The sequence below is a fragment of the Procambarus clarkii genome, chromosome 6 (genome assembly GCF_040958095.1).
Source record: "Procambarus clarkii isolate CNS0578487 chromosome 6, FALCON_Pclarkii_2.0, whole genome shotgun sequence".
In the NCBI taxonomy this organism is placed as follows: domain Eukaryota; kingdom Metazoa; phylum Arthropoda; class Malacostraca; order Decapoda; family Cambaridae; genus Procambarus; species Procambarus clarkii.
The window spans coordinates 23,169,560-23,196,744 of NC_091155.1; the positions used below are offsets into that span (position 1 = coordinate 23,169,560).

A 27,185-nucleotide genomic window follows, 5' to 3' on the forward strand; every position below is an offset into this window, starting at 1 on the left:
TGTTATTCTACTGTGCAAATTTGGGATTCGGCGTTCAGGTATCATCCACGTATTTAATATATCTCTCGTCTCCTTTCTAGAGTGCAGATTTTGAACGCTTTCAGACGGTCGCAATAATTTAATGGTGATGTATCGTGTGTATGCGTGCCGTATGTGTTCTCTGTATTCCCTCTTTCAGAAATCTCTCCCGCTCTAAAATGGGGAGCGAGTAGCGAGCAGTACTCAAGGCGTGAAAGTACCAGTAATTTAAATAGTATTAATATTCGGGTAGGATCTATGGAGTTGAACGTTCTCGTTCTGCTGTCAGTTTGACGTTCGAATCACCCCGGTCGATTAGGTATTCTTTGGAAATGTTTATTAAGTGGTAGACCAATCAGGTCCCTTATGTACAGAGGGAATGTTGAAAAGTCTTGATCCCTTACTGCTGACAGAATTCTCTTAGTATACCTATTGCAGCACTGCTTTTCATCGGGGCTACTTTGCAATTCCTGTTCTGCCTCCTGATCTATCAAGGAAACCTCAAGGCCAGTCAGTATACAATGGACGGCAGATCCCGAGTCAAAACACCTCCAGAGGATACGTGGTCAACAGAGCCTGGGTGATCAGACCACCAACTAGAAGGCCTGCTCACGGCCGAGGTGCCACTGGTCTTCGGATCCATCTTAAGGGAAAGTATTACCCATATCCGTTTACCAGAAGAATGTCTGGGACAGAAGGCAGACCAAGCGAGCTGGTCCTCGCAAGAAAATGACGGGGAACATGATCGCAGCCTATAAGATTGTTGGTATTGAGTACGTCACACAAATCGTGCAGTATGTACAACAGCGAACGAGACCATGGATAGGTTCTGGGAGTCGTCCTACTCCCGAAGCCCGGCCCGAGACCAGGCATGACTTGTGAGTGCATGGTCCACCAGGCTGTTGCTTGGAGCGGCCCGCAGGCCCACATACCCACCCCAGCCCGGTTGGTCCGACACTTCTTTAAGAAAACTATCTAGGTTTCTCTTGAAGATGTCCACGGTTGTCCCGGCAATATTTCTTATACTCTCTGGGAAAATGTTGAACAACCGTGGACCCCTGATGTTTATACAGTGTTCTCTGATTGTGCCTATGGCACCCCTGCTCTTCACTGGTTCTATTCTGCATTTTCTTCCATACCGTTCACTCTAGTATGTTGTTGTTTTACTGTTTTGGGATCTGGCCCTCCAGTATTTCCCACGTGTATAATATTTGACATCTTTCTTGTCTCCTCTCTAGTGTGGTACTCAAATGCTAGGTGATGCTAGGTGCTGAGTGATGTATGGTGTTGAGTGCTGGGTTGTGGTGAGTTACGAAATTCTGGCTGATAAAACGGAGCTAGAGCTCTCAGCTCTAGGCAGAGCTGAGAGCTTGGTGATGTTGGGTGCCGAGTGGCTAGGTGCTGGATGAGTGAGGACAGGGAGTGGAGGAGGGCGGGTGAGCCTAGGTCAAGTATTGCGAGGTGGCGGCCTGGGCGGCCTTCCAAGCACCAGCCAACCGCCCCAAATATCGGGGATCTGCGCCATATTTCCAAGTCGTTCTTTTATTCATTGCCATCGACCCGAGTGACCAGGGGCGCTCTGGGATAAAATGAAACACGAAAACACAGCGCCCAAGCCCGCCTCCTTCACACCCAAGTCAAGACTCCTTCTCATCCAACCCCGACCTCCATCAACGTCCAAACCGACTCTACCACAGCGTCCAAGTCCGACCCCCTTCAGAACCCGCACTCTCACCTTTCCGCGAGTGTTGATAATTAATCCCAATTTACAGTCTCCATCACTGGTGTGAACCCAGACTCTCCCAAGAAATGTATATGTTTATCTCTCAGAATGTTCGGTAATACGTTTATTGCTTGTGATGTGTGTCTATGTATGTATTAACACGATATACTGAACGGGGTGAGAATAGCTTGAGCTACCTCATCCCTTTGTGTGTATTTTACCTCAATAAACTTATTTCAATTTCAGACTCTCACACTCTTGGTTCTCACACACACTAAACAACATTCTCCTTCAACAATATCTTCCTTTTCGTATCACACAATGTTTGATCGGAAACCCAAAATCACCTTCATCGGTTTCAAATCTGTACACGGAAATAACTCCACAGGAAACCAGGAGGCATGGCAGGATGTGCAAAATAGACCTCGCTGAAGAGCAATAGGTAACGCTGAAAGAGAACTCGTATCAAACATCAAAGCCTCAAGATGCTCCCCGGAACCAACAACAGGTAGTGAACAGGTTGTCAACCGCAACAAAGCACTCAAAATATGTATTTGTATTATAAATACATAAAAGGACGACCTTCGCTCCACCGCCGCTGCCCCATCACCACTAAAGGTTCTTCGCACTATACGGCTAGTCAATTCGATTTTCTGTAAGGACAAATGGATCTGATTTCTTAGACGCTGCCCCCCCCCCCCGTAGGTCAATTCTTGGGGCTAATGCCCTGGAGACCAAGGAAAACGTCTGCAACTTCAGCGTGAGTATAAGTGGAATACAAGTATACAAGTATATGAGTGGGATTGGGTGGTTATGGATAGGAGCTGCCTCGTATGGGCCAATAGGCCTTCTGCAGTTACCTTTGTTCTTATGTTCTTATGAATGTTTAGTTTCAGCGCTCTTGGGCTGCATGTTTACTGCAAGTGGCAAGTGCATAGTCCACAACGGTCCCTCGTCCTGTTATGGGCTACTAGTCCCATTCTGGAGCAGGCAATGCAGAAGGCCAGGCCCTAGACACAGTGAAGCAGGCACGGTAGCAGACCAGGCAATGCAGAAGGCCAGGCCCTAGACACAGTGAAGCAGGCACGGTAGCAGACCAGGCACGGCAGCAGACCAGGCACGGCAGCAGACCAGGCACGGTAGCACACCAGGCACGGTAGCACACCAGGCACGGCAGCAGACCAGGCACGGCAGCAGACCAGGCAGAGTGGCACTCCTTGCCAGCTTTATCCCTCAACTGCTGGCCGTATGCAAATCGAGGTGGAGAGAGGGAGGGGAGGGAGGGGATAGGAAGGAAGAAAGTGATGATATATGCAAAATCTCCTCGTCCAATACTCAGCAAGTTGAAGGGACCCATCCGTAAAATCTCGCTGGACATATCCTCGCCTTATGGTCTAAATGTGTTGCTCTCTCGTCGACTGACGCACTTACTAGGACCACACACTTACTGGGACCACATACACTTACTCTTTGCATTTCTCAACAATTAACTTATGCCAGGATACGTCTGTGTTTCATGACGCACTTTCTCCCCCGCCATCCCCTTCCCACTCTAGCATCATCATGTACAAAAAAGCCACTTACGTCTCCTGAGCCAAAAAAAAAAAGCCTATTATTTGCCAACCTCTTCGAGGAAGTCTCGGGGTGTTGTTTTTACTAAACCCTACATTGACCTCTTTACCAAACTTATAACTTTGGACAGTTGAATATAGCGACTGTGGAGCGAATAACAGTAGAGATGTGTAGTAAAAATAGTGACAGATATTTGCCTGCTTGGCTCAGGGCCCAGCTGCCACTCAATCCAAGTATTGTCACCGCTAAAATTACCACCAGTGTTTCACCCAAGTTCAAATAAAACCACACACACACACCACTATCTAGTACCCTCGCTTTAAAAGCAAAAATAATTCGGACAAATCTAATTCAGACTGTCTGGTACAGGCGTGTGTGGCGGCCAGGGAGGGCGGGGGATAGCCTAGCCTGGCCAGGCCTGTGACCTGGAGGAAGCGCTCCTTACCCTCCAATCTACCTGGCCGCTCCCACAAGCCTAGATATAGCTCTTGATCACAGATACGCACACAACAAAAGGGAGAAGAAACCACGAGGTATTTCTCAACATTTCAGCGCGTGTGTTTGTATCACATCGACCATCTCGGGGACAAGGGGGGTCGGTCGGTCGGCTCCAGTAGCCGGAGACTTCGCTGCTAAAGCGCCATTGTTTAGGGAGACATTATTGTGGAGGAGTGAGGAGAGGGGTCCAGGTGGGAGTGACGGTCGTCCCAGCATGGGGGGGTATCACTGGACTATATCATCACATCCCCCCCAAACACCACCTCGCGCTCAGGTAACCTACCACGCTCCCCAGGCTAATAAAAACATCTCAACAGATGCAAACGTCTAGGCAAAAACGTTCTCTCCAGAGTGCAGAAGTAACACAGTACTTACCTGGTGAACCCGATAAGCACTGGAACAAAACCCATTGCGAGTGTAGCAAGGCACTGTGGCATGCACCCCCCCCCCCTTCCCATCCTCTAAATCCAGGCATTTCCATGTCTGGATGGGGTTCTGGGAGTTCTTCTACTCCCCATGCCCGGCCCGAGGCCAGGCATGACGCAACAGGCTCTTGTGGAACAGGCCCACATACCCACTACAGCTTGGTTGATCCAGCACTTCTTGCCCATGATATTAAAGATGATGAACAATCCAAACTGATGGCGCTGAATTATAACACTAATAAATTGTTAATATTTTTTGGTTCTAGGTAATAAGTGTTAGTAGTAGCAGGCAGCCATCAGTCTCAGGAGACTATGGAGTTGCGCTCTGGGGTGGCCTCTCCAGGGCGCAAAGCTAGGGTAGGTTGATACGGAGCAGCTGTTACCCAAGCAGCAAGTTCCCCTCTTTACGGTGCCGATAGTCTCCAATGGAAAGGAAAACGCCATTACGATTGGCGTTTGGGGGGAAGGGGTCATAATGGAAACAAATACCAGTTTCTTTTCCTTGACACCCCACGGTGTCCCTCAAAGAGGATTACACCAGCATCAGGACCTTGCTGAACGTCTTCAAGTATGACGGCTGGGAGATCATCGCAGACCTCAAAATGGTGGCATTCCTGATGGGCCTCGAAAGGCGGTATTACCAACTTTACCTGCAGGTTACCTTGATTTCCTCATGGCCATGATTTCGAGGCTTAGCGTCCCCGCGGCCCGGTTCTCGGCCAAGCCTCCTCGTTGCCGAACTGATCAACCAGGCTGTTGGACGCGGCTGCTCGCAGCCTGACGTATGATACCAACGGGATACCAACGGAAACGAAGAGAAATTCGCCCATTTTCTCACTGGATATCGATAAATTTCACAACAGGACTGTCTTGGTCGCAAAAGCAAAGCTTGTATGGAAGAATACCATTCAATCTACTGCAAATACTTAAGACATGTATGGTTAAGTTTCTACTCTCTGGAGGATGTGTTCACGAAGGGCAGAGTCGCCTATTGGCAGCCACTTGCCTCAGACAGAGCCGGCAGGCCAATCACATCCTAGCAATTACATGCCCACAAATCTAATCGTTTTTACCCCAACAGTTTGTGTTCGTTTCCGTAAGTCAATACGAACGCGTTAAAAATTAATTGGAAACAAATTATGTATGCCTAAGCAAAATATTCAGAGTATATGAATAGACTGGAAAGTTTATCTATCAAGTTATTTATATCAGAAATAATATTGCTGCTGGCCGCCGTCGGTTTATTTATGCCAGAACTATTTACAGAATAATAAAAATTATTTATAGTATTTTGTGTATAAAAAGAGACTTTCGTTAGTTACAATACTATTGTCGTGATGTTCTTCACACTGTAAAAAGCTATACAAAATTTTTTAATTTTTTTTATTTTCATAATGATGAGCTAAACAAAAAATTGACTACGCATAATTCAATGACCATAACTAATTACCCAATTATTATCATTATACAATTGAAGCTGACATTATATTCTTATATAGTCATGATGACTTGGCGCTTCCCCCCCCCTGATAGTACACTTATAAATGCCATTTCATCACTTATAAATGTCATTTTATCATCCTAATTTTTTAAAATAAATCTGTGGCAATGTGTGTATGTCTTACCACTATAATGGCGAACCTCGCCCATTGTTACAATATCCACCATGTAACACTAGAATAAATACCCTATAGACTTTTGACGCAGGTTCGAATCCTCATCACGGCCCTTGTGGATTTGTTCATTTGATGCATCACGCTATTGTGATTTCTGCGTGCAATCTATATACACCTGTTTAGTCCAGCAATGATCGCAATGATTCAAGTTGTAATGAAAAAAGTTTCTGAGTCTGAGAGTGACAAAATGTCGACGTGTTATGTAATTACTGCGGCACAATCTTTCTGTAATTACTGTACTGTATTCTGTATGTAAACTTTCTCAGTAATAAATGTACAACCATTTATGAATAAAGATTTACTTTTGGAATGGATTCCCCCCAAAAAAACATTACTTCAAGATAAGGTAAACATCACGACCACCAAACATTAAATAATGTTATTGGCAGCTCAAACATTTTTACAGTACTTAATAGGGAAAAGTATGCCCAACCATTTAGAAGTGTTCACAACAAAACCATCATTTTTATCTTAATTAACTTAAAAATCAAAACTTTATAACAAAAATAGTTTTAACTTATCATTTTATATATATATATATATATATATATATATATATATATATATATATATATATATATATACATATATATATATATATATATATATATATATATATATATATATATATATATATATATATATATATATATATATATATAGCATCCAGGGTTCCTGCCCGCCATCTGAGGAGCTGGAGGAACTCGACAACCTATGATAACCATCTTTGTAACCCATATGTAACTCCTTTTTTGTAACAAAGTTCAAATAAAGTAAATATATATGTGTGTACATACAAAAGAATGGGGGTGGTAGGAGAAGATAATATAAGTGTTCAGTGAGAAACCACAAGGTCTCCTCTGAATACTTTTTATTTTCTTCTCCGAGGCTATGGGTCCCCACATTGGCACCAGAGGTGGTACCCTCACAAACTTATATATATATATATATATATATATATATATATATATATATATATATATATATATATATATATATATATTATATTTATAGACTTGTTCATGTCATTTCAATGTTCATTTCGTGGGAGAAAAATACCAGTTTGATAAATACTAAAACACATAATTAAAACTTCAACCTGTTCTCTAGGAGAAACTCCACAAGGGCGATAAAGGTGGGCACGAGCATAGGATTTTATCACTGATGCACATCACGTTAATGTGATTTCTTTGTGTGTATATTCTTTAGAACGTCTTCTCAATTTCTTGATAATAAATATTACTTAGACAAATACTTTCCAATTACTAATTGAAATACGAATACTAGCTGAAACTAGAAACTATAGAAATACTATAGTACTGGGCTGGGTGAGGGGAGAAGGGATAAATATATACATATTTTTACTTTAAGTGAATGTTACTGTGGTGTTTAGTAGCTAGGATTTCCTAGAGAGAAAAATTAAGTTAGTCGTATTAGTTCTCAATTAGGGGTAGTGGAAGATAGCAGCAGCAGTGGGTGGTAGTGGAAGACAGCAGCAGTGGGTGGTAGTGGAAGACAGCAGCAGTGGGTGGTAGTGGAAGACAGCAGCAGTGGGTGGTAGTGGAAGACAGCAGCAGTGGGTGGTAGTGGAAGACAGCAGCAGTAGTGGGTGGTGGGAGCGGGTATGGACACACACTAAGTGGCGGACGAGGGTGAGGAGTGAGAATGAAGCTCATACTTGAAGAGCAGAGACAAGGAGGGGGAGGGTAGGAGAAGAACCCCCCCCCCCCACCCTCCCACCACCAGCAGCAGGAGCAGGAAGACGAGTACAAGGAGGAGGAGGAGGAGGAGGAGGAGGATGAGAGGCGTGCAGGAGTGGCGGGTGAGGAACACGGGTCATCCATTACCAAGTCGATAGTCCCCGATACGATATGTGGGGGTAGCAGCATCTCCCACCCGACTTGTGAGATGGAGAGCAAGCACCCTGTTGAGCAGTGAGGGGACGGGAGGGGAAGGCCAGGGGAGGGGGAGAGGGGAAAGTGGGGGTTGGAGAGAGAGAGAGAGAGGGGAGACGCTGACACTTGCCACTAATGCCCGACACTTTCCACCCTTTTAGCAAGCTGACTTACCCATACCACCTAACACTTATTTGGACCAACGAATGGTTGAGTTCAAACGAGGTTGTTTGTGTTCTGATAAACTGTTAGGGGTGGCATGTTACACAAGTAATTAGAAGAGAAGTGTGTATCCAACAGGGTGTCGAAGGCAGTGTAGTTAGGGGGTGTTGCTCGAAGATAAACTCGTACATTTATTAACTGACTGAAGCTTGATTCGAATCTATGAGATGAAATCGTTTAAAAATCTTTTTTCAAACCCGACTGCTATATTTACTGGAAATTATAAAGCAATTTTCTGAATCAGCAATGATTGGGGAAAAGTTGTCCAAAAGTTGTCTTACCTACCTTGAGGTGCTTCCGGGGTTTAGCGTCCCCGCGGCCCGGTCGTCGACCAGGCCTCCTGGTTGCTGGACTGGTCAACCAGACTGTTTAGAAGTCTTAAGAGAAGATTTGCGTGCATAACCCGAAGGTAGGTGAATTGTTGCGTTTATATGGCATCATTGACTTCGTTATTCTCGTGTAAATATCATTTTGTAATCAATTAATCTCCAGGAGACGCCTGGGGTTATCTTATAGTTTTTGGTAATAATGTTTAGGGAGACGGGGAAGGCCCAAATTACACGAGTTAATAGTTATAAAAGGTGGTGGCCAACTTGTAGCGAGGAGGGGGGTGGGGGGCTTAGGGACATTCCTCTCAACTCAATCTCAACCAAATAAAGAGGATCGTGACGCTAAAACAAACAATTTAATAAAAATGTAGCCATTAATACTCCGTAACGGTGACGCAGCCCCTACCCCATGCCCCCTCCCCCCTCACGACAAGTAGGAGAGACCTACCCCATGCCTCCCCCCCCTCCAAGACAGTTATGAGGCACCTCCCCCCTTATCCACGAAAAGTAAGAGACCGCCCCCCCCCCCACCTACCTACGATAGGTAAGTTGCAACATTAACATTTTTCTACAACAAGGAAAATCCTCATCGTCTCTTAGAACCAAGCCAACTTCCCCTCCCCCCCCCCTTCCTCCAACCAGGTATCAACCAGGTATCAACCAGGGTTAGATGGAGTCTTGTGGACATCAGCAGTCCATGAGAGGAACAAGACCTTCCCTCAATCACCCTCAATCCTTCAAGATCCTTCACAATCACTTCCCAGTCACTCCCTCAACATGCAAGACATCAGCGTCAGCTTGTCTGCTAAATCTGCCAATTTACAGTTGGCAGATTACTAGTGGTGAAGGACCACAAGAAACAGTCCGGTATTATCACGGTAAAAAAAAAGGAGGAAAAATAAAATTAGAACATGGTAGAGATAATATCGAGGATACGACCTTGTTCGACCACAACAAAATAATTTATCGCATCGGCAAGAATGATATCTAAGATTGTGAAAATTGTTCGAACGCAGTACGAAAACTCTGAAGCCACTGTTCCAAATACTTGTACTCTCTCTCGACTGGTACAACGGTGACTTGCCACCACTCATCTGCTCTGATGAAACTACCGAGCCACACTATACATCACTATATCCTTGCTACACTAAAGACTTTTAATCATCTTAACTACCAAAATGGAAGGAATGCTAACCAGGAAGAAAGAGCAAAGTTCTAACACCTTAATCTATACACAGTAAATATATCACCAGATATAAGATATCACTATCTGCTGATATCTTCACTTCGTTCATCAGTTTGAAAAGCCTGGATTACTTTGGGGGGGGGGGGGAAGGTTATAACATTGTGCAGAAACAGAGTAGTCGGAGTCACCTTGAGGTGTTTTCGGGGCTTAGCGTCCCCGCGGCCCGGTCGTCGACCAGGCCTCCCCCCGTTGCTAGACTGGTCAACCAGGCTAGCCAAGAAACTAGGCCTACCTCGAGTGTTTTCGTTCACGTGGTCGTGCACGAAAGTAGCAGGCAAGAGGCGGTCCCTTGAGACACTCGCTCCTTCTGTGCCGTTTCCTTGTGCAACAGTCGTAAAGCTGTTAGTAGACTGTTTACAAAACAGGAGAATAACGGGAGCCGCAAAAGGTCTATGAACCCTTGAGAGGCAGTTTGAAACTTTTACCCTTTATGGTATTTTCCAAAACCTATTTGTATCCTATTATCATAATCTTTCAATCAAATTTCAATTCGCCAGAAAGAGATCTTTGAGTATATTGGGTATTGACTAAGATAATCACTATAGCCATGGTATCAAGATAACAAGATAGCCATGGTATCAAGATAAGATATCAAGATAATAAAAATGATACCGTTACTTTGGGATGATACCGGGGGTTCAACGCCCCCGGGTCCGGTCGTCGACCAGGCCTCCTGGTTGCAGGACTGTTCGACCAGCAGACCAGAGGCGTACCACACATACACCAAGCGAGGCGTACCACACATACACCAAGCGAAGTTTCAAAACCCTTGCAAGATAATGTTGAAATATAACAGCTAAACTTCCTGTTACTAAAAAAAAAAAACCTTCCACAAACCTATCATATTCACCTACTGGAACCCTGGAAACACAAACCGTAATTGCCCCTATTTTCCGCTTGTTACAACTTGTAATGAAGTTGTTGCAGCTTGGCTTAACGTGTTTTTGACGTATTAGAACGTTGTTACAACTTGTTATATTGGTTCTTATAACTTGTTAGGTGTTAAGTCTTGTTCGAACGTTGTAGCAACGTCGTAGTTTCGCTGTGTTTGGCGGGAAATCATTTCCTATGAACAAATCATTTCCTAAATTTGCACATTATTTTCTTAAGTTTCAGATCCTTATTAATCATGACTCCATGATCATTTCTATAATTGGACTTATCTTATTTCTATATCGTTTAACTGATATCCCTTAACATCGCTCCTCGGGCTTAGTACACGCACTGATTGCACTGATATGAATCTGTTCAAGTCCGGTTTACATTAAAAGTTTATTTGTAATGTCTCACTTCTTAGGCCGCATGTGAAGACGGCCGCATGTGAAGATGTACACATGTTGATCGATGAATGAGGCTTGCAAGGAGAACTATGTAAACAATGAACAAAATGGCAGCCCTGGGGCGCTCCTCTGCGGTTCCTCATACTGTACTCAAAACTGTGCTAACCTGTAACTGGTTCAATGTAAGATGTGCACTCCAGAACTACGGGTCTGATCTTTACCCCGACCCGTCCAGTCTCCACCGATAGGTCTCACGTGAAGTGGGTGGTGGGTGGGTGAGAACGGTAGGTAGGAGGGTGGGTGTGTGCTGTGGGCGGTGTATGGTGGTATGGTAAGGCATAAGGTGTATACCGTTAGTGAGAGTGAATTTGATATGTGTGGCTACTTTGCCTTACCATGAGGTGGTTCCGGGGAACAATACCTCCCCGGCCCAGTCTCTCACCAGGCCTCCTGGTTGATGGTCTGATCAACTAGGCTGTTTAGACGCCGCTGCTTGCAGTCTGACGTATGAATTACAGCTCCAGTTGATCGAACAAAGCCCAGAGAGTGAAGGAAAATGGGCGCTACTGCTATTAAGAATGAGAGCCAACAGCACGAGGGCCAACCCTCCAGGCACCCCATTCCCGTGACACTGGGTGACACGGCCCATGGCACTGTCAATGATGCAACACGGGCGGCATCACCAATAGCACTGGGAGCAACACCAACACCACCCCTCAGGGCCCCATCTGGAGTCTATCAAGAGGCTAGCATGCTTCCCCCACCCCTATACTCCCACCCCACCCCTCGCTCAACACCCCCACCCCACACCCCGCCTCAACACCCCCACCACTTTCCTTGCGTTTGCGCCACCGGACAACGACTGATGGGTAATTCCATACACAGTTTCCACACACACAGAAAAATTAACATTCCTAAGCTCTTCACAAACCCCAATAACGCAAAAGATCAAGACGAAAACACACAAGATGTAGCACAAACATGCTCACAGAATCTCTAACAAAGCAGAGGATATGAAGGAGAAAACGGGAACAAATATCATCATAAAAACAGTATTCTTGTGGAGACAAAACTTGATAATAATAATAATAAACAATACAACTTGCCGAGAGAGTAACAGATAACAAGATAGACCTCAAGAGGGAAGGAGAAGCAGCACTCTGTAAACAGATATAAGAAATATAAATGGTAAAACACTAAAGAAGAAGAAGACGACACTTTACCACAGCGATGGTACAAGTGACAGGATGAACAACCCAGCGGGTTTTCTTCCTATTGGGGAGTGTTGTACATGCTGCTATGGCGGTGTGTCCACTCACAAGATGAGTGGCGCTGCCCAATAAACTCGCCCCTCGGGGCAAAATTTAAATTTAAAAAATTTAGCGATAGTAAGAAGAGAGGGAACAAGTGACAGTGGTCACCTACAACCCCCCATTGAACAACAGAAGGCCAGATCAGAATATGATGCAAACAGTGCTTGCAGAGCAATCATGCAAGAGGCAGATATGCTGGCCAACAGACAGCAGGCTTTACAGACGCTCTGTACATATCAGTTCCAGCAAATTAACGCGCACGCGAATCAACAGAAGACGATTACTGGATTAGGAAACCTCTCAGCCTGCGAACAGGAGTCAGCAGCTGCCTGCTAACAGGAGTCAGCAGCAACAGCCTGCTCCTGTACCCACCTGTGTAACAAACAAAAATAGAGCCCAGGATGTGGAGCTTGATCCCAAGAAACAATGGAGTGGACTATCACAGGTGGACTAGCCTAATGTACCAACCAAACACCCTCCAAGACACCTCCCTCCACAATAGAATCGGTTCACCCCAACCCCCTCTCCCTGTTAGTGCCCCCCACACACCGCCTCCTGCAGCACATTAGAGCAGAGATGCAGATGGGCAGCAGCGGTAACGATGCCGGGAAAAGAGAGAGGGAGAGAGAGATCTACCACAACCAGCCCTCGGTGATGACCGCAACATGTTCCTCCGCCATCAAGGAACAAACCCTCTAACAAAATTATCCAGGCATCAATATTTTCTAACTTGTAAAATGCTGAGCTGGTCGAGCGCAAGTCCGTCTCCTGCGGGAGTATTTTGGGCATGTGGTGTGGGGAAAGGGTGGAAGATCACAGTACTCACTCGAATGTTTCTGTCGGCCTGAGAGTCAGTGTCTGGACCCTCCCTCTCAACCACACAAGTGGGTTATTATTATTAACATCTTTATTGACAAAATTAATTACAATTTTGCCTAATCTGAGGATTTTGATAGTCTTATTAAATTGAGGTTAATGCTAGTATTCACTGTCACGCAGGACAGAGGGTCATACATAAGACAATAGGCCTAAACTGTAGGCTGAAGCACATATATATCACGGTTACAATCAATGTTTTAATGTGTGGATATGTGAAAACAACTTTCTATTGTGCACTGCCACACAAGGGCAGGGATGGGTTCATAAGTGATACAGCTTAGAATATAAGTAGAAATTGTTCTTCATTCTTTAAAATGGACAAGCAAATTTTGGGTAAATTGTTAGGATGTCGTCCAGAACACCTGAGTCAATAAAATAGTTACACAGTTGGTGGTACAATAGGCCAGGAGGTCTAAAGTCCTTTACGGTTTCACATTCATCAATATAGTGTTCTAGTGAATGCATTAAAGGTTTATCACAGAGTTTACAATCTGAATATTCTGGTAGTGGCTCAGCCTCACTAACCTGCCAGATGTGTCTATAGCCAAGGCGAATTCGCGCAATTACTACATCACATTGCCTGGTCCGGTTACTGTGCTGACCATACAAAGTGGGTGGCATGTGAATGGCGATGAGGAGCATAGGGAGCTCACCGTAAGGGTGGGGGTCATGGGGGGAACACGTCATGAAGGCCAAGGTCACAGAGGGCACACTGAGGGATAGGCCCATCGTAAGGATGGGTCATAATATCTTTTTATAGCAATTGCTTCTATATATAAACAGTCAGTTGTCTTGTTATCATTATGACTACCATTAATATATCGCTGCCTTGGATTTGCGTCTTCACTAATCAATAATCTTAGATCCTTTACTTTCAATTTCTTGGGCTGGGCGGTAGAGCGACGGTCTCGTTTCATGCAGGTCGGCATTCAATCCCCCGACTATCCAAGTGGTTAGGTACCATTCCTTCCCTCCCCGTCCCATCCCAAATCCTTATCCTGACCCCTTCTCGGTGCAATAGTCATAACTAGCTTGGCGCTTTCCCCTCATAATTCCCTCCCTCCACAAACCGATTAACATTACTGAACCGATACCGTGGAGACTATATTTTGCTAATGATAACAATGTACATTAAACTATAATGAACACCATTTGCATAACACTTAAGGGCTCAGCCATAGGCTTAGGGCCCGCGCAGGAATATCCCTGGAAAAAAAAATGCAACTTTTCTATCCAAAAATGAAGCTTACAAAAGTCTACCTACAGTTCCATAGTATTTTTTAGTTAAAATTTGTTGTTTGTTTGTTTGTTTGTTTATTCTGGTTAAACCATAGTCATATTTTGAAGAAAACATTGCTTGCTATTCAATATTCGCCACATACTAGTACCTAGATTTAATTCACCCATCTTCACAGGTGTGAAGATAAGTAAATTATAGCATACACAATATATATGTATATAGCATACACAATTTGTGTGATTTGAAGATCGGAACACTCTACTAGACCTGCTGGCCTATGTGAAGCAGGTCCCCTTACCAACTGGTTAGTACCTTATTATTTGCTTTAAAATAACTCTCCAACATACATATTTCAGTAATGATAGTGGAGTTAAGAGGAGATAGTGGAGTTAAAGAAAGTGGATAGATATATTAGTGGTTAGGAGGAGACAGATAGAGAGATAGTGGACCAAGTTATCACAAGTCGAGTCTAGCCTGGAGACCTGGTCGACGACCGGGCCGCGGAGACGCTTAGACCCGGAAAAACTCCAAGGTAGCTTCAGGCCGGGCTCGGGGGAGTAGAAGAACTCCCCGAACCCTCTCCAAGTATGCTCCAAGAACATACACGCTACGTATAATACTTCTCAAATATTGTACTTCTGAATACTTAACTACTGTTTACGTCTAGAGTAGCCGGCACATCTCTCTCTCTCTCTCTCTCTCTCCTGGTGCTGGATACCGGTGAACAAGGTGGGTTTTTACCACCTGTCGGTGTCGTGGGGTTAGGGTGTTATTCCGGAAACTGGCTTAACAGAAATAGAAACTAACACTGTTAGCCTCGACTGAGCTTCACAGTTACCATGCCAGTCACCCGTCCAAGACTTGGCCTTAAACCTTAGTAGTTGGGCGACACGCATCAGAAAATGGCAAGCATTTCTCCTGATGAAAAGTTTCTAAAAAATAATTAATTTCTTCAAAATATGAATTTTCAGATTTTCAATTTCTGGGTCCGAAACGTCCTCACTTTCATTTCAATTCACGTGTGTTGGGTTATTTGTTTCAGTCAGGTTGTTGTGACCTATTCTCCGCATACGTTTGTGATGATTTTTGTATTATGCACCCCATACCCATCCCGTGGGCGGTGGTGTAAAGGGTTACAGAGGCAAATGAACAAATCCATTTGACCACCAAACAAATAAAGTAAGTCTTGAACATGTACTGTATGCGGGTAGAGGCTTATAGGGGGTCGTGGAGTGACGGATAAAGGGGTACTGGGTAAGGTCTGAATGGGGGGGGGGGTTAAGGGTAGGTTGGGGGGGGCGTTAAGGGTAGAGTGGGGGAATGGGATGGGGGGGGGAGATGGGAAGGGGGGGGGGAGGAGATGATGGGGGTGAAGCCACGTGTAATATTTCCTGCAGTGTACCGTCGTCATGGCAACCACGCTGCCACACACCACAGAAACGCACCAATCAGATTGCCGCGTCACCAAAGCTTAGCAATCCCCCCTCCCCCCTTTGCACTATCTTTTCGTGAGAATGCTTCAAGACGCACATAAGAAGCGCATATAGAGAGCCATCACCACGGCCGCCTCATGCAGACAGACCACTCACCAATGCAGCCTAATCACTAACGGATATGTTAACTAAACATGCCAACCCCCCTCCCCCCCCACCAACCGGTATCATATGTTAAACTCATTTTTTATGAGTCAAATAGTGATGCTGCTTGGCGTGGTAAGCAAAAACAAAATAGAGGAGTTGAACGAGGAATTATTTCAACTCCTCGTTCTTAAGAACAAGGAGTTAACGAGGAACAATTCCTAAGAACTAAGAACTGTTCTCAGGATAACACCGCCAGGAAAATAATTATCAGTAAAGCCCACGAAGACGGCGGTAACTGAGAAAATATCACACAGAAATAATCTGTTTCATTAAAAAAAAATTGTTTGGTATTGGCTTGCACTTATGTGGCTTACTTACACATGGCATGTGGATTCCATACAGCGTATATATACAGGTGAAGGAGAGGGAAGGTGCACAGCCCCGCTCTTGGGGGTAAGCAGGCAAGTCCATAGGAAATGTAGATGTTTATCTCTCAGAATGTTCGGTAATACGTTTATTGCTTGTGATGTGTGTGTATGTATGTATTAACACGATGTACTGAACGGGGTGAGAATAGCTTGAGCTATCTCATCCCTTTGTGTGTATTTTACCTCAATAAACTTGTTTCAATTTCAGGTAAGTCCACTACGGGGTCACCATAGCCCGTGCTACTTGGAATTGTTTGTTCCAAGTAGCTATTCTTAAACAAGAGACAACAACGAGGGAAGGTGGTGAAGGAAGGTGGTGAAGGAAGGTGGTGAAGGAAGGTGGTGAAGGAAGGTGGGGAAGGAAGGTGGTGAAGGAAGGTGGGGAAGGAAGGTGGGGAAGGAAGGTGGGGAAGGAAGGTGGGGAAGGAAGGTGGGGAAGGAAGGTGGGGAAGGAAGGTGGGGAAGGAAGGTGGTGAAGGAAGGTGGTGAAGGAAGGTGGGGAAGGAAGGTGGTGAAGGAAGGTGGTGAAGGAAGGTGGTGAAGGAAGGTGGGGAAGGAAGGTGGGGAAGAAAGGTGGTGAAGGAAGGTGGTGAAGGAAGGTGGTGAAGGAAGGTGGTGAAGGAAGGTGGTGAAGGAAGGTGGGGAAGGAGAGGTGAATACATGAAGATGAGGTACCTGGCTAAACTGTTCAGGGAGTGCATATGGGCCGCTTCCCCTACCCCTTTTAAGGGGGGTATGGAGGCCGAGCCGGACACCCCCCTCCCCTGCAAAATTTAATGAGGTTAGCCCAAAGCGTCTGCCCTCCAACCATGGACACACATCCTGTACTCACCTAGATATACTTACGAGGGTTGAGCTTTGGCTCTTTGGTCCCGCCTCTCAACCGTCAATCAACTGGTGTACTGATTCCTGAGCTTCTCAAGCTCCATCATATCTACATTTGAAACTGTGTATGGAGTCAGCCTCCATACACATCACCTAGTGCATTCCATTTACTAACTACTCTGACACTGAAAAAAATCTTTCTAATGTCTCTGTGGTTCATTTGAGTGGCTCCCCCCCCCTCCCGGTGGAGGCGGAGACAAATGGGCAAAATGTTTCTTTCACCCTGATGCCCCTGTTACCTAGCAGTAAATAGGTACCTAGGAGTTAAGACAGCTGCTACAGGCTGCTTCCCGGGAGTGTGTAACAAAAAAGAGGCCTGGTCGAGGACCGGGCCGTGGGGACGCTAAGCCCCGAAATCATCTCAAGACAACCTCAAGAGAAGTTTCCTCCTGACCTAACCCTGTCAATTCCCCTGAGATTCTTGTATGTGGTGATCATGTCTCCCCGAGCTCTTCTATTCTCCAGCGACGTGAGGTGTAGTTCCCTCAGCCTTTCCTCGTAACTCATGCCTCTTAGTTCTGGGACTAGCCTAGTGGCATGCCTCTGAACTTTTCCCAGTTTCATCTTGTGCTTTAAAAGATACGGGCTCCATCCTGGGGCCTGTGTTGTGTGTGTGTGTGTGTGTGTGTGTGTGTGTGTGTGTGTGTGTGTGTGTGTGTGTGTGTGTGTGTGTGTGTGTGTGTGTGTAAATCACGAAAATTAACAAAGTGATGTGATATATATATTATTTTATATATATATATATATATATATATATATATATATATATATATATATATATATATATATTTTCTTTATTTACTTTATTTTCTATTTTATTTTATTTTTATTTACTTTATTTACTTTATTTTCTTCTCCGAGGCTATGGGTCCCTACATTTGCACCAGAGGTGGTACCCCTTCTAGGTTTTAAAAAAAAAAAAAATATATATATATATATATATATATATATATATATATATATATATATTATATATATATATATATTAAATTTACAAATCAATGTATTTCTGAAACCCACTTCACCACCTTGTAAACATTTCAATAAATTGATAACAAAAATGAGAGTAGACGGGTTGGCGGGCAGACAGGCAGTAGCAGACACAGACAGACAGCTGGTGGTGGTCACTCCACCCTAAACGGGCGGAAGTTGGATCAAGTTAAATCCCCAAGGGTCGGGTGGAGGTCGGGGGTGGACCGCGGGTCATTCTTCCCCGCCACACCCTTGTACAACTCTGATATCTTTGAGACCCTGATATCTGAAGAGTACAAATCCCGGCATTTTTGGGTTGTTTATTTACGCGTATGAGTACAGGCTAACGGCACCAAGTGTAATTGACTCCCGAAAAGTGATGGGATAGAGTCCAGCGTGATGGGTACAAGGGCAGGTCCCATCAGTATGAACCGTGAGGACACGAGTGGCAGGGGAAGGGGGGGTTACGGGATGGGCATTATGAAGGGGCCAGAAGGACGAGATGACCAGCGGATCCACGGTAATCGCCGCCCTCGCGTGCGCCTCTCACCTCACTAACCTTACTCATCTACAGCCAATTCCATTAACCGTGGCGGCCTGTACAACTCTTCCCCAAATCGTAGTCCTGATTCCATCACTCAACGCCGGGGATCACTGATGAACTTTGTGTAGGGGGCGGACTACAGATGGAAGAAAGTCACACTGACCACAAGACCTGAAGGGGGAGGGAAGGTGTAGAAGAGAGAGAGTATGAGGCTTACCCCTAGCGGCTTGTGTGGCGGCATGTACACCAGCGGCGGCTTGTAGTATGGGTAGGTACAAAACATTGTTGTTGTCGAGGTCTCACGTCCTACAACCTCATTAAAGAGCTCACATGACACCACCGCTCCAGCAGATGGGCCAGCCAGTCGATGGGAAGTTTCTACACTGCTACAATTTGGTTATTAACACATCGGCGGTGATTTAAGAAGGTCGTAAATCCCGGAGGCGGGTCCGCACGGCGCGTCGGAACAGTGGGGCCTCACACTGCCACCACAACTTTGGAGTGATGCTCACATACGGAGGAGATAACCCTAGCTCATCTTGTGGCGGCTGTGGGCGGAGTAACCGACCAACTCACCCTTCTGATTGGCTTACCGCTCTCCTGGCCCCGCCCACTGCATCCAGAAACATGTGCTCACTCGAAAATAACACCGTAATTACTGCTGACCAACTACCCATGGTGTTGCATATGCACATAGCCACTCTTGCACTTGCATAAAACGTCGTGGGTGAGGCCAGCAGAGACCAGCAGGGAGGAGCAGCGAGGTGTGGTAACAGCGCTGGCGGCCATCATCGCGCCTCTGCCACACTGAGATCGAGGGGAAGTGCAACAGCCGGTTGGTTCCATCACCGAAAATGGGAAACCTGACATTCAGACCAATTTTTGTGTCGACATTTAGCAGCACGAGAGGGGAGATTTGATTAGCGTCTACTACTCGGCCTAAGTGCGTAAAAGAGGGCGATACAAGGGTGATGATAAGACGAAACGTTTTCAGCGGTAGGTTTTGGGGGCAGAGTGGCGGATGTATACGCACGCACGCACGCACTCACGCACGCACGCACGCACGCGCACACACACACACACACACACACACACACAGGGACGTTAGAAAGAGCTTTTTCAGTGTCAAAGTAGTTAGCAGATGAAATGCATTAGGCAGTGATGTGGTGGTGGTGGAGGCTGACTCCATACACAAATGTAGATATACACAACATCAAATGACTCCATACACAAATTGTATGGAGTCCAAATGACATACTCCATACTCCAAATGACATACTCCATACTCCAAATGACATACTCCATACTCCAAATGACTCCATACACAAATTGTTTCAAATGTAGATATGACAGAGCCCAGTAGGCTCAGGAATCTGTACACCAGTTGATAGGCGGGACCAAAGAGCCAGAGCTCAACCCCCGCAAGTACAATTAGGCGAGTATACACACACACAGTCTTGCTCTCCAAGGTGTCGTCTGGCGATCTTCAGCTCATAATACTGGATGTGACAAGATTTAACTGCACCGCTGCTCTCGTGTATGGCGGAGTGTCTTTGTGAGTGAGTGTGTGTGTGTGAGTGTGTGTGTGTGTGTGTGTGAGTGTGTGTGTGTGTGTGTGTGTGAGTGTGTGTGTGTGAGTGTGTGTGTGTGTGTGTGAGTGTGTGTGTCTTTACTTACTTGCCTGTCAAGCTTCACCACGGCCTCTCACCCTAACACTCACCTGCGAAGCAACAAAATAGATTAATTACAAGTAATAAATATTATATCTTCTAAATGTAAACAAAAAAGATAGCTATAAAACAGTTAATCGTACACATACACACACATTATATATATACACATTACAAACTGAGTATACATTATAAATTTGGATTAATCGTGTCATAATGATATAGACATTTTGCACTAATGTCATCTGATGATCAATGGTTTGTTTACATGGCCAGCGTCTTGGACGAGTGCACAGCGTCATATTAGTGGTTGTTCTAACGTTAATATTAGTTATAAGAACAAAATTAGAACAACATTTACCTGTGATTTGTTTCGAGAGTTCTCCCACAGCCCAGATGCTAAGACATTTTGAATGGTAATGAGATCAGTGAGGTTGTTACTGGTGATGGTTTGCAGGGTCGGGGGATGTCCCTGTCAGGGCCGGAGGTCTGGGGCTAGATTCACGAAGCAGTTACGCAAGCACTTACAAATCTGTACATCTTTCCTCAATCTTTGGCGGCTTTGTTTACAATTATTAAACAGTTAATGAGCTCCCGAGTCACCAAGAGGCTGTTTATAACATTAACAACAGTTGATTTGGAAGATTTCATACTTGTATAAACTGTTTTATAAATGTAACCAATGCCATCAAAGATTGAGGAAAGATGTACACGTTCGTAAGTATTTGCGTAACTGCTTCGTGAATCTGGCCCCAGGGCCGGGGGGTTAGGGCCGGGGACGTCACAACTCCACTCAGTAACCTATGTATGTTAATCCCCCCCCCCTACCCCCACATGGGACAAAATCTTACTGAAGCGACCATACGGGTCATAAATACTCATACTCCGCCCAAGTAAAACAGAAACAAGCAACACTTAGTGGGGCCAGCCAGAGGCTTACGGCCCGCGCAGGAATATCCCTGCACCCCCCCCCCCTCGTGACCATTCCAGCTTCTGTCCTGGCAATGTTTCTAGAAACATAGAAAGCATAACTATTCACACTTAACTAGGAGGCCTGGTCGGGGACCGGGCCGCGGGGACGTCGAGCCCCGAAATCATCGCAAGGTAAAGCTGGAATATTACAATTAGAACAAAAAACTACACTCTCATTACTGATCCCTTGATTACAAGGGCCCCACAACCCTTGTCATAACCAACTTGCCCTTTCAAATAAAAGGTTATATTTTACGGTCATTACGTTAAAAAAATGACGTAACAGTAACACATAGAAAACGTCAGGATTACGACGTTTTACATCAGTCTCCATAGGTTAGGTGGGGCTGCTCGGCCAGAACAACCACATTTGTTACGGAGTGGCACACTGCGACAGGCTGGTGACGACAGCCCAAAGTAAAGCCAGGTGTATCGTGAAGCCTCGCATCTACTCCACAGGCGAGGGGGTACTCCACAGGCGAGGGGGGTACTCCACAGGCGAGGGGGGTACTCCACAGGCGAGGGGGGTACTCCACAGGCGAGGGGGGTACTCCACAGGCGAGGGGGGTACTCCACAGGCGAGGGGGGTACTCCACAGGCGAGGGGGGTACTCCACAGGCGAGGGGGGTACTCCACAGGCGAGGGGGGTACTCCACAGGCGAGGGGGGTACTCCACAGGCGAGGGGGGTACTCCACAGGCGAGGGGGGTACTCCACAGGCGAGGGGGTACTCCACAGGCGAGGGGGGGTACTCCACAGGCGAGGGGGGGTACTCCACAGGCGAGGGGGGGTACTCCACAGGCGAGGGGGGGTACTCCACAGGCGTGGGGGGTACTCCACAGGCGAGGGGGTACTCCACAGACGAGGGATACTCTACGAGGGATACTCTACGAGGAATACTCTACGATGGATACTCTACGAGGGATACTCCACACTCACCGGCCATCTTGCCCACACACCTTCAGTGAGAGCGGAAACTGTTAATGAGATACCTAACTATCTCTGGGAAGGCCAGCTCCAGCAGTTTACCACACGATGCGTGTCACACGATGTGGTATGTCACACATCATGTATATGTGTGTCACACCATGTGGTATGTCACACAACATGTGTGTATGTCACTACACGTTGGCATCACGAACGGGTATCTCGGCCGTTTTTAATGTTTCCTTCCTTATCATCCTCCCAATTAAAATGTATATAATAAGTATCACCAACGCTAGAACCATCTGTATGGATCATTATTCATTACTGATAACGTACACTCATCTAGATACGTCGGGACCAAGTTATCACAAGTCGAGCCCGGTCTGATGGTATAGAAGAACTCTCGAAACCCTCTCCAGGTATACTCCAGGTATACTCCTAAAACGGAATTATGAACCAAAACCACAATGTCAGAATAACATCACTCGCTGGTGAGCAGTGTACAGAATCGACATCGATTCTCTACAGATTCCATCGACAGAGAATTAAAACGTCCCTGTGGCTCCTGCCTCAGGCATGATCCGATTGGCGGTCTGATCAACCACAGGTGGTAGTCTGGCCAACCACAGGTGGTAGTCTGATCAACCACAGGTGGTAGTCTGATCAACCACAGGTGGTAGTCTGATCAACCACAGCTGGTAGTCTGATCAACCACAGCTGGTAGTCTGATCAACCACAGCTGGTAGTCTGATCAACCACAGCTGGTAGTCTGATCACCCACAGCTGGCAGTCTGATCAACCACAACTACCAGTCTGATCAACACGTTACTAATTCGCGTCCGGCAAAATTTCGAGATCGAGAAAACATCCAAATTGTGTCTTGTGAGAATAAAAACGATAATTAATTAGCCTTGTACAACTTTGGCCTCTCCAGCCAACTCTTATTGTCTTATCCGAGGACGGTAAGGAAGGAAAAGGATTTGGGACGGAAGTGGTTTGGCTGAGAGAAGGAATGATAACGTGGACTGTCAAGAATTCATCTCTGTTGCAGCAACAGATTCTCCCTGTAAACTACAGTGGCTATCGGTGTTCCACGAAGCACCAATTGCCGTGGGTTTTGTAATACACAGAACATAAGAACAAATGCAACTGCAGAAGGCCTATTGGCCCATACGAGGCAGCTCCTATCTATAACTACCCAATCCCACTCATATTCATGTCCAACCCACGCTTGAAACAATCGGGGGACTCCACCACCACCACGTTACGCGGTAATTGGTTCCAAAAATAAACAACCCTGTTACTGAACCAGTATTTACCCAAGTCTTTCCTAAATCTAAACTTATCCAATTTATACCCCATTGTTTCGCGTTCTGTCTGTGTAGAAGTAGTGGTGCGGGCCACAGTGTGTAGACGCTCACGAAGAATGAATGGTGCGGGATATACTTTACATAACTTAGAATAAAAAAAGTTTTAATTGAATGGTCCCCCTAAGCACAGATATCACTACAAGTCTCTATGACCCCTCAGTGGATTCGAACCCAGGCCGAATCCTCTGGGGTCATAGAGTTAGTTATACACCATCAGTATATGTAAACTAACGCCATTGTATAAAGATTACAATGATTTTTAAGTGATGTATTTAGTGATCTGTGTCACACTTGTCTGGACGTTGACATAACATAGCTCTACTAGCCTCCTAGGTTTACGGGCTCACCATAGCCCGTGCTACGTGGACATTTCGTTCTGAGTAGCTGAAACAAGAACAACTTCCTAGGTTAAACAAGTGGTCTAGCGCAACACCTCTTCAACATGCTGGTGGGTTGATTATATCCGCTTTTTAAACAGCGGATGGATGGAGTTTATCTCCACCACTTCCTGCTCTACTATCCGCCTTGTTTATCATCCGTACGCTGGATAATACTTCCTTACATTCCGGTGACTCATTTGTGTTTAGTTTACACATGTCCTCTGCTACTGTTTCCTGGCGGGTGTTGATACCATGTGACTGGTGTGTGTGCGCGTGTGTGTGGACGCCACCACACACATTGTGCTGAATGGGTCCCGTTGTACGGACGCCCACACACTACGTAGCTGTATGGGCTACAGTGTGTGGACGTCAACACGCCATACGGACCACAAGGCGTATATATACTCTATCGAAACACCATACATTCTGAGGGTGAGAGAGAGAGAGGCAGACTTGAGACGAGGTAACTATCAACAGGTGGTGTCTGAAGTGTTCGTCTGACTCACTGAGCCGCCCCCCCGACTCAACTTACGGGATTACGTGAAAATATTTCAGTAATGAGCCTGGAGCAGCATAAGGTAATATGGTACGGCCTGTGTAACAATGAACACCCCCAGTACAGTGAGCCCTAACGTGTTATATTTGTTGATTCTCCGCCCGGCCTCTCGCGCACCCACCGCGAAAGCTAAGCGCACCGCGAAAGCTAAGCCCACCGCGAAAGCTTAGCGCACCGCGAAAGCTTGCCCGCTCCTATGGGATATTTTTGTTCTGGCAACTCGACAATATTTCCCATAATATTTATACAATTAATAAACTTCATTAACTAGCCATTAATTACCCCCACCCTCCGGGCAATTGCCCTTAATCCATGAAACCTATAAACTTGTAACTATTTATGATGGCGCTTAGATACTGTTAGCATCTATAAGGCAGCCAATAATGTGTTTGGCATGTGTTCAAAGTTCAATATTCACAGTTCCAAGGCCAATTTACTGAGTAAATCTAATCTTGATGTTTAAGACATCCCCATTACCCTCCCTATAACAAAATAAGGCTCCCTATAAACCCTCCCTATCACAAAATAAGGAATGAACCTAAATACGACCTAATATAACGAAGGGGGTAAATGACGTAAGAGGTTGGAACAGCGTGCCCCGCCCAGGGTACGGGGCAGAGGCATCACAAAAAGTGACGGTGGCTCCTGTTGGCGTGTGCTTTGCCATCAAAATGAGAGGTTTGGCGGGCGCCCCCAGACAGAACGCAGGACGGGTTGGAGGTGTGGGGGTAGGGGGGGGGGGCTTCAAGGGGGCGGGGCAGGTCACACCTTCCTCGGTGGTTTTGGCTGACCTCACATACCCCACACACACACGTCTCTGACACAACTACCTCACTAAGTGTCCCCTAAATATTCTACCAGTTTCTAAGCTGAATCTTGGCAACCACTGCACCCCCCAAACTAAAACAGGATCACACTAATGCTGCAAATACTCGTGTAGAAGTGTTTACTATAGCCTCGCATGCGTGACGCCATGCTCCTGATTGGTTACAAAGTGTGTACAAGAGGTGGCTTAAGAGTGTGCAGCGTGAGATGTGGAGAAACAAGATGGTAAGAAGCAGCCAGAGAGGACACCGGATGCTGGTGACAAAACCTAGCCCTGCAGGGCCACACCACTAAAGGTCAGGACGGCCTCGACTCTCCTAGCTCCCATAACCTCAACTATCAACAGACAACCGTCATCTCCTGCAGGAGCCTGGAGGGCGCACATATTCCTGGCTACCTGAACACCCTTAAGAGAGTCGAGCACATCACACTACACGGCCAGGCTCAAGGGGGCCTCCTGCTTTACCCTTACCGGTTGCTGCTGCTGCTGCTGCCCCGCCTGGAGAAGACTGCCGTTGATGGTGCCAGCCATCTCCCCTCCCACACCATTAACTAGGCTCCCACGCAAGTGGGAGTATGGGTAGGGGCCCACAGCTAGGTGTCGCCGCCCGTGGCTGGAGTGGTGGCCACGAACATGGGTTGACGTCGGCGCCATGTGCATGGTACGTGTCATAAGGGCCCCGTTGGCCATGTGTGTCACTCGCGTTGATCCCGCGTGACGATCACTGTTGTAACTCGCGCCGCACGACACAGACGTCACGGACGACCCGCCGGGGTGCGGACTGACGGGCTGGGGAGATAACTGTCCCGGAGGACTAAGGACGCCCGCATGACCACCGTCCAGAGGAGACTGTACACTGCTGTATCCGTTGACAATGGGCTGCATCATGCTCGCCGCCACTCGGCCAACACTATCACATAATACCATGTACACTGATCCTCCGTTGTCACCACTACACTTACACTACACCCCGCTACTCCCTCCCCTACATGCTAACCAGCATACGCTCAACACTAATAGTCAACATGACGAGAGTGAAGACTGAGCGGATTGGCACAAGTGGTAAGAACTGAGCGGGCAGACGCGCGCACACACACTGTGAGGGGCAGAGAGCAGTGCTCAGGACAAGAGCAGCTAAAAGACTGCCGCCGCGCCAGGCTCGCCAGCACGCTGCCCCAACCCGCCACTCCTCTCTCTCACCCTCCGCCACCAATACCCCTACACAAACACAACATATTAAACTTCGTTACACTATTCTGTGCCTTCGGTGAGGTCTCTTTTTGTATATGTTATTGAGGTCTGGAGATGGTTCTACACGCAAGTAGGGCGAGAGGGAGGGAGGGCGGGAGTGAGTGCATGAGGAGAGGGGCGAAGTCCGCGTGCGTTTGTTTGTGCGTTGTGATGGGAGTGGGTAGACTGCGAGGCACCACACAACTCTAACCTTGCCAGGGCCGTCCTCCTCTCAACACCACTACACCCACACCCGCTACCACCACCACCACACACCCGCTGCTCCTACCACCACTACACACCCGCTGCTTCTACCACCACTACACACCCGCTGCTCCTACCACCACCATCACACACCCGCTGCCCCTACCACCACCACCACAAAACCGCTGCCCCTACCACCAACACCACCAAACACCCCTTAATACCACCACCACACCCATCATAGGGCCCCACTAAAAACACCCCATGAGGTGCATCATGGGGAGGGAGGGAGAGAGGGGTGGGGGGAAATAGCAGAGGCTTACAAC

At 46.5% G+C, this 27,185-nt stretch overlaps 1 protein-coding gene across 20 annotated transcripts in view; it reads right to left on the reverse strand.

Moving 5' to 3' along the window:
• The window catches only part of LOC123754014 (transcription factor 12), a 380,851-nt gene that overhangs the window by 38,324 nt on the left and 315,342 nt on the right, over positions 1 to 27,185 (reverse strand). For 11 of the 20 annotated variants that reach the window (XM_069306770.1, XM_069306751.1, XM_069306720.1 and 8 more), the window contains exon 1: positions 25,897 to 26,950. The exons of 4 other annotated variants lie outside the window; for them this stretch is intronic. In XM_069306770.1, the coding sequence (XP_069162871.1) occupies positions 25,897 to 26,352 (456 nt within the window). In that variant the 5' untranslated portion in view covers positions 26,353 to 26,950. Of the gene's footprint in view, positions 1 to 18,942; positions 19,530 to 25,896; positions 26,951 to 27,185 lie in introns of those variants that run through there. 5 more of the 20 variants (XM_069306808.1, XM_045736118.2, XM_069306802.1 and 2 more) reach the window with 4 other exon arrangements.